Here is an 8,635-nt window from a genome sequence, read left to right on the forward strand (position 1 = left end):
CTAAATAAACTTTGCCTTCCTTAATTTTGGGTGCCAGGTATTTTGTCCCAGTAATGAGTAAACAGTAACTGAAACAAATTAGAATCAAGGAGGTCTGCATTCCTGTTGTCTGTATCAGTTGGTTTTTGCTTCATTTCACTGTCGCAGGAACTCTGATTCACATGGCCAGCATCAGAGCCGTCACCGCCATCACATCGCCATCCACCAACACCACTCTTCTGTTATAAAGACATGTAAAAAAAAATAAAAAAATAAAGAGATGTATTTTACCATAATGGATTGTCTTTGGCGTCCATGTATGAGTAGTCTGATAATTTGTTTTGGTCTCCTCCCAAACTTGCAAGTCTGTTTTTTCATATGCCATTGTACTGAGGTGTACTACTTCTACCAGAAAAATCAAAAGAAAACTTTTTAAAAAATCCTAGAGTGGGGTATGTGTCTTCCACCCTCTGTGTGTGATGCTCAGGTCAACATATAAACCCATTAGACGGAGTATAATGTTTGTGACAGTCTTTGTTTGGCACTTTTGCACACATGCACACAACTTGCCTTTCATTTGACCAAGTGAATAAACACAAAGGTTGCTTTCTGTATCCCTTAGGTGTAGTCACTGAGATGCGTAACTAGGTACTATTATGACAAAGGAAAAATTTATAGTAGAAAAGCAAGGCATGTGTTTGCAGAACCAGCGTTACCCTCTTTGGGAAATTAAGTGGAGCATATTATATTTTATCGTGCATAGAATGGAGCCAGAGATTTTATTACATCAGAGACTCTGACTGGGAGGTTCTGGATGAGGCCTGGGTGTCTGCCTTCCTCCAAGCTCCTGGGGCTTCCACTGCATCCCTGCCCAAGTGGTGAGGATCTGGGATGCTGAGTAGGCTAATGTATGGTTCCTGCCTCGGCTCAGGGAGCATTCAGTCCAGTAAGGCAAACAGACTTGTGAACAACTCACTGCAGCAGCTAAAGTCAGCAGTGAGGCCTCAGTGAAGAGACAGAACCATGCAGGAGTGAGAGAAGAATGCAGTTAAGTCTGACGTAGAGGCAGCTCCTGGCATCACGGAGAGCACTGAAGCTGCACCTGGAGGAGCTGAGTGTGAATGAACAGAAAGCGGCTCCTGGTGGGTTATGGGAAGGCAGACCAGGACGACGCCAGGCTGGTGGGTGCCCAGTGTGAGAGAAACTTCCAGACAATTAGGGTATCCAGAACCCTAATGGGGGAAGGAGGGACCAATACTGCACAGTGTTGTGTGCTCCTTGTTGTGGGGGTGTGTCAGTCATTTTCCTGGTCCCTGGGACGAAGTTTCCGATCCTGAAACTTGAGGAGAGGCTTATTTTGGCTCACATTTTAGTCTATAATTGGGTAGCTGTAAGGCAGGGAAAGAAACCTCCTCAGGCTTGGCAGCCAGGGAGCAGAGAGTGAAGGGGCAGCTGGAGACGGATCCGCCCTTTGAGGCCACCTGCAGTGACCAACCTCTTCCAGCCAGACCCCACCTCCTACCATCACAGCTAGTCACAGTGGCCCTACCATGTTCTACCTTTAAAAATCCCTCCTAGGAGCACATGAGCCCCTCGCGGAACAGCTAGACACAAACCACAGCAGTGGCCTTCAGCGCTGTCTGGATGGAGACTGAAGCAGGGAGTCACTGGTCACCTCTGTCCCTGGGGAAAGGCAGGAAGCACTGACAGAAGTGAGGCTGATGGGGAGAGGACACTGTCAGTAGGCAGGATCAGAGCCTGCCTACCAGCCCTCTGTCCCCTGGGCTCTTGCTCCTCATCCTGAGCTGAACTTTCTATTTTCAATTTTTCCAAGGCCATAGATCCTATTGCTCTTCCTCAAACAGACTCTTTGAGCGCAGGAACCTCACTGGCTCCTGGTGTTGACGATTTTGCTGCACAGGTGCTCATTAATGATTTGTGACGACACAACTGTGATGAGGTTGCCTGACCCCAGTGACCCTGAGTCATGTGGCTCTGAGGCCCACAGCTCCATCCTTTAGCTTGTGTGCGCTCTCTTCCTCTCTCTGTGTCCTGGCTTGAACATCTCTTAGTACTGAGGGAGGGAAGGGCCACATGGATGTCACAGTGCACTCCACAGGGTGACGAGGTGGTGTGTCACTTCTCCCAGAAACACTTGCATTTTGAGAGAAAAGGACTGGAGAAAGCACCATGTCCAGAGTTCTACCCTGCCCAACCTCAGCAGCAGAGCTGGAAGATACACAGAGAACTGGCCAAGACTCCTGTCGGGAGGAGGTGGAGGTACATGACGGACTCCCCCAGGGCTCTGCTGCGCTCTGACCCAGGCTACCTGGAGACAGCCCGCAGGGGTGTGTGCATGAAGAAGACGAGCATCAACCTTAACCCCAAGCCCAGAGGCACCAGGCCCGGCCTCTAGCTCAGCCTGCTATTGACACAAAAGTGTTCAGAGCACCCAGGCTTCTGAGATCCGAGGTCTCTGAGGGCTACCACCACCGCTGGGGCGCCCACCTTCCATGCCGGGCCAGGACAGGATGCTGAGACTATTTCTGCCCAGACTTTAGCTTCAGGCTTGTGTTTGGGGTGACATAAGGAATTATGGAAGGAAGGGATGATTCCAGGGAGTTCATACAGTATCCCAGAAGGACAACAGGATTAAAAGAACGTGGAGTTTGGAATGAGAATAATTTCAGATTAAATTCTGGCTTTTCCTCACCCCAGCTGTGTAACTTTGGGTAAGTCCAAAAGAAATGTCTCCAAAGATGTCTCCATTTTCTCATCCAAAAACACAGGATTGATCAGAACACTGACTTTACGTGTTGTGAAGCTTAATACAGAGAAAGTGCAAAGACCCTAGCCGGTTGTCACGTCTGTGTGAAAAGTCCCTTCCTTTGTCACCCTGCATTCTACACGTATCTGTCCTTCATTGCCCATGTGCCTTGGAAGGGTCCCAGAGCCTTCTGCCATCAGTTTCTCAGCCTGCGGAGTGAAAAGTGACAGCTGGGCCCTGTCTATTACATACCTTCTGTGAGATCAAGGGTGATAACCTAAGTGGGAATGAGGGAGGAGAACAAGACTGCGAAGCACCAGACAGCTAACTGGGCTGGCGGTGTCAAAGGTCAGCACACTCAGGGCAGGTGCAGAACATGGACCCTGAGGGATTCCTGGGAGATCTCCACAGACCAACCAGCAAGTGATATTTCCAACCCCTCATTTGCAACTGGTGCTGTTCGCAGGATGGGGCAGAAAGTGCTATTTCCAGTTGTTCATTTACGTCTGATGGAAGCCAATGGAATCTTTTGGTGGGGCAGTTTGAGTCTGGTGCCAGGCCAAGGGAGTTTTTGATAGACAAATCCCTTATTTGCATGAAGAGGAGAGATCCAATATGGCTGAGCAGTGGAGGAGCTACTGTAAGGTTACTCTGAGAAAGTTGACTAAAAACAACTAATTTGAAGAAAGGAAGAGGCGTCTATCCTGACGCCAAAATCAATATGCAATCAGAGACTTGTAAATCAAACAAAACACAAAGGTCTTTATAAAATGTCGTAGCAGCCCACAGGGTGCCAGTGTACTGCTGCCTTTCTGCTGAGCAAGAATTGCCATGCTGGGAAGTGCCCAAGAAACTGAAGGACAGCAGAACTGTGGCTAACTCAGGCCACACGGGATAGCCCTGGGACATCCAGCCCATCACCAGCTTCTGCGTTACTCCACGCAGAGGGCACTGCAGCCTGGCAGCAAATTTCATCAGCATATAGGGGTGAGTGCCCAGGGAACGGCACTGTTTCCAAGGATGGGCTGCACCAGGAGGAAGCTGACCAAGAAATTGTTGGTAGAAAAGATCCGTTTTTCTTCTCCTCAGGGCCACTGCTTACCAGTGGCCCTGCAGAGTGTACCTCTTACCCACCTTCAGTAAATGCACCCCATCACTACCTTTCCCACATGTCTTGTCCAGTTCTTTGCTTAGGACCCAAAGGACCTGGAAAAAAGCCCCGCAGGACCCTCCATCCAGGAACAGGAAGAGTCTCAGCAACCAGCGGCAGGACCCCAATTCTACTATTGATCTGGTTTCTGCATCTGCAAGCTAATCTGTGGCTGGACAACATTTTTAAACACTTGACAGATTTTCAAGAAGTAGGACTTAGAATTACTGCATGCACAGCACTGTCTGTGCTCAGTGCCCACCAACACAGGACCTCGTGGGCCCTCCTTCCTCTAGCTCCTGCCGGGCCCAGACCCTGCTTTTCCCCTGTACCCCCTGTTTCACCAGTGTTTGCCTCCTGCAGTTGGTGTCCTGTGCGGCGAGGGCTACGCTGGTAGCATCTGTACTGAGCATGTATAGGTTTTTTCTTGTCACTATTTCCTAAATACAAAGTACGACAAGCACTTCCATAGCACTTGCATTGTATTAGGAGCTATAAGTCACCTAGACATGATTTAAGGTAGGAGGGAGAGGTGAGCAGGTTACATGTAAATACCATGCTACTTTATACCTGGCACTGGGGTGTCCATGAGCAAACCCAAAGGGTGCTGAGATTGGTTCCCCAGGACACCGAGGGCTGGGGCTGTGCCTGTCACATGCTGAGCACCGACCACGGAGCCCAGGGCTCGCCAGACATGTGGCGAGATTAATCGAGCCATACCAAGGGCCTAGACACATTCTGGCTCAGGATGACCCCTCACCATTTGCTTTGTCAGTACCTCTATCCCTGAATGAAGGCCATGGCGAGGACACAAGGAGCCTGCTGAAAGACAAAAGCTCATGGCCAGGGATGCCCAGGCCTCTGCTCCCAATGGGGAACAACTTTCTTCTGTGCCCTTCTTGTTGCTCCTTCCAGAGTGTTTCTGAGAGGAGCAGCCTGAGCCTGCAGTCCAGGTCCTGACCGCAGCCCACTGAGGCCCCTTGCAAGCACTGTGCTGTTCTTCAGGCAGAGGAGCAGCAGGAATGGTCCCCACACAGACCCTGTCTACCAGGGTTAGACCCTGTCTACCATGCTAGACCCTGTCTAACATCTCCCTGTCCGCTGTGCACAGCCCTCTGCCCACCTTCTCCTCTCCCACTGCTATAATCTTCTAAAGGTGAACCTGATCAGTCACTGCTCTGCTTCAGATACTTTGAAGGCTCCTCCTTCCAATGTTGTTGAAGTCAGCTCTGTGGCACAGCTTGTGAGAGCTTTCCACTCCGGCCTGCCTTGAGCATTTCTTGCCCTGCCCACCCCACTTGGGGCCACACTGCTCTGACCAAGAGCTCTCAAAGTCCCATATTGGGGGCTGGGGAGATAGCTCAGTAGAATAAGCGCCTGCCTGGTAAGCACAAGGTCCTGAGTTCAATTCCCGGTGCCACAAAAAAAAAAAAAAAAAAAAAAAAAAAAAAAAAAAAAGATGAGAGATGGGCATATTGAGAGTCCATTATATGACTCATTATTGGGGTCCAGGGAGGTGGTTCAGTGGAATAAGTGCTTGTCTGGCAAGCTCAGGGGCCTGAGTTCAATCTCTGGTTCTGCCAAAAAAGAAAGACAAAACAAAACAAAACAAAACAAAAAGTCCCACACTGCCTCAGGACTCCAGGCTTTCTGGGCGGCGCCTCTCGGTTCAGACACCCTTGCCCACCACCCTCACATCATCGCGTTGGTAAATAAGCCTGCACTCTGCCTCACTCCAGGCCTAAGCCACAGCTTGCTGAAGTTAGATCAGGAAATGCGACGCAGGGACTCGGTCTTTGGAGCGTACGTTAAGGCAGACAGAACTGGCTGAGAAGGATAACGCATAACAGCAGCGCGCACGTACTTTGGCTCCTACTCGCGTGCGTAGGTGCATGTGCAGTGCGGGCAGGCCGGGAAGTGAGCGGTGAGTCCATCCAGTCATCCAGCATGCACGGCACCGTGGACTCGGAACTACTGCTTCACTCAGCTCATGCTTGCTTCTGCAATCAGGGGCCGCTTCTTCCAGGAAGCCTGTCTGGACCTGACACTCAGGGTGGAGTGTCCCGCCCTGCACAAGCCACAGAGCTGGCCAAGCACTCAACAGGAGCAGGGACTAGAACCAGCTGTCCTAGGTTCATGGCTGTGACGCTCAGTTACTGCAGAGTGTGTCCCTGAGTCAGCAAAAGCTGATGGCCAACGCCTGGGATCCGAGGGGCAGTCCTGAGTGATGGGGGAGGGGCAGGAGCGAGGCCCCCAGGCTGGGCGGCCTCCACCCTCCTTTATGCAAATGAGGCGGCTGAATCGGAAACGTGCAACTCGCTTGGGCATTTGTTTATAAATGACGAAGGCGGTCAGGAGCCTTTTGAACCTCCTCATTCATCGGCCCCTTTCACTTTCCTGTCATTTCCCAGTTATTTAGAGCCACCCGGCCAGATAGCCCTTAACCAAGCAATATACATGTTAATGTGGAGAGCAGGGGCTGAGATTGAAGTGACAGCGAAAACGCATTATTCAAAGAGGAAGACCAGGAAGGGAAGCGGGGAGGAAAGGGGAGGCTCTGGGCGTTGGCTGCTTTCACAGTCACAGGCAGCCCTATCTGCCTGGGCTGGTGCCACTGCCCGCTCGGCATGGCCCCTCCCTAGGAACGTTGTCCCCAATCTAAAAGCGCCCTTCGTTTATATTTAGCCATTTCCAGAAGGCCCCTGGCAATCTAAGTTTAATTAGAATTGTACCCAAGGAGGCCAGAGCTATTGATGGAATGATTTCTTTTCTTCTTTTTTCACTATTGGCACTGCGTAGGGGGCAGCCCGAAAATGCTTTCCGACAAATGGAACATTTAGCATTTAATTATGTTTCTTGGCTATCCGGTTCCGGTTAAAAAATGAAGGGGAGGAAGAATGTGGAAAGTTGTTGGTTCCTGACTCCCCCATCCTAAAACCGTAGGAGCTCCATACCTTCTCCTCTGGGAGGAGCCACGTTTTCTCCTCCTGGAAAAGGGGTCCACTGGTGCGGATTCCCAGTGAGGAGCAGGGAGGCTAAGAGGAGCCCTTGCTGTGCAATGAGGTCCCAACAGAGTCTGCACAGAGGCCTGGTCCTAGATTGGGGGGCCAGGCGAGGAGGAGAGGCTGTGTCCCAGCTCCTGCTTCTGACCTTCTCTGTGAGCAGCCTGTATCCAACAGGCCTTTGCTCTGACTTTCAGGGAAGATGTTTAGAAAGTCAGAGCAGCCACAGTTTATGGCTAAGTTATGGTCAATAGCAAGAACCACATCACACACAAAAAGTCTCGAAAATGGCACAGGAATGGCATTAAGAAACCTTGGTCACAAAGATACAAATCTCTGAAGGGGGCAGAACTGAAGTTCCTCAGGAACATGAGTTTTGTCAAGAAGCACAACAAGAAGGGGTTTAAGAAGATGCAAGCAAACAATGCCAAGGCCGTGAGTGCATGCGCCGAGGCTATCAAGGCCCTCATCAAGCCCAAGGAGGTCAAGCCCATGATCACCCCAAAGGGAGTAAACTGCAGGCTCGCTCGACTTGCCTATATTGTCCACTCCAAGCTTGGGAAGCATATTTGTGCCTGCAGTGTCAAGGGTCGCAGGCCTTGCTGGCCAAAGGCCCAGGCTCCAGCCAAGGCCCAGGCTCCAGCCAAGGCTGAGGCTCCAGCTTCTGTTCCAGCCCATGTTCCCAAAGGTGCCCAGACCCCCAAAGGTGCCCAGGCCCCCATGAAGACTCTACAGTAAAAGCCTCTTATCTGCTGATGTAAAAACAGAAGGACTGGGGTGACCTCTGGGGTGCCATCTGTGGGGGGCTGGTGTCCTCTTGTGCTTTTTGTACAAATAAACCGGAGGCAGGGAAAAAAAAAAGGAACAGAGTGACTGGAGGAAGGATTTTGGATGCGAAGGACACATGGGGCTCCTCGGGGGGCTACTCCAGGACCATCAGCAGGGATGCAGGCCTCAGGTCTGCAACACATGGCTGCAGCTTTGGAAGGACCTGATGCAGGGGACTGAAGAGACCTTTAGAGTCTGTCCAGGATCTACCAGGTGTGTGGGGTGGGAACAAGGCACTAGAGTCCCCCAAAGCGTGGTGGGGGCTTGCTGAGGCAGACACGCCCTCAAGGGGCAGATCCTCGTGCCGCTGTGCATGTGCAGGGCTCACCTACACTGTCCTGCTAAGGACTCACCTATCTTCCCAAGGCCGAGCGTGTTAGTCACAGCAAGCTGGGTACTCCGCACATACTCATTCCGAATGAGTCATCCCAGGTCCAGCTATCCTTTTGTGACAACGCCCCCATCTAGCTCAGCGACTGCACCCCACCAGAGGCCAGTCCTCTCCTTTGCCTCTGGACCTGGGTGATCCTCCAGGCTATCTCCTCTCCAGGTATCTGCACTGTATTCCATACCATGGTCGTTTCACTTCCGTGTAAACAGGTGATCAGTGCAGACTCTCAGCCAAATGCCAGCCACCAGCAAATATTGTGGCATTCACAGCCCAGGGGTATTGTTCCTGCACAAATTGCCAGGGGAGAACCAGGAATCGGCGACCATTAGGCACACGCCCCTCCCCCATTTCCTTTCCTGGCGTCAAGTCCTCTGTACATGAGGCAGGTGAGCAAGGTGACCTCCTGCTCAGATATTCTGTGTAAAGCTGGCTTCCTTTCACCCCTTGCTGCCTTGGACCCTACTTTATGGGTGGAATTGAGGGCATCTCTGAGGACCTGCCCAGCAGAGCTGCCATGC

The 8,635-nt window shown here is 51.4% G+C and overlaps 1 protein-coding gene across 1 annotated transcript; it reads left to right on the plus strand.

The window, feature by feature from the left end:
- The first annotated feature begins 7,141 nt into the window (after positions 1-7,141).
- On the plus strand, positions 7,142-7,636 carry LOC101560051 (60S ribosomal protein L29-like). Its single transcript, XM_004630627.2, has one exon. The coding sequence runs from the start codon at positions 7,142-7,144 to the stop codon at positions 7,634-7,636; it is 495 nt and encodes a 164-aa protein (XP_004630684.2).
- Positions 7,637-8,635: the final 999 nt, after the last annotated feature.

This window comes from Octodon degus, unplaced genomic scaffold (genome assembly GCF_000260255.1).
Source record: "Octodon degus isolate 3935 unplaced genomic scaffold, OctDeg1.0 scaffold00036, whole genome shotgun sequence".
Classification (NCBI taxonomy): Eukaryota; Metazoa; Chordata; class Mammalia; order Rodentia; family Octodontidae; genus Octodon; species Octodon degus.

What these genes read in the sequence shown, in the direction of transcription:
- LOC101560051 (XM_004630627.2), top strand. Translation starts at nt 7,142, where the DNA reads ATGGTCAATAGCAAGAACCACATCACACACAAAAAGTCTCGAAAATGG.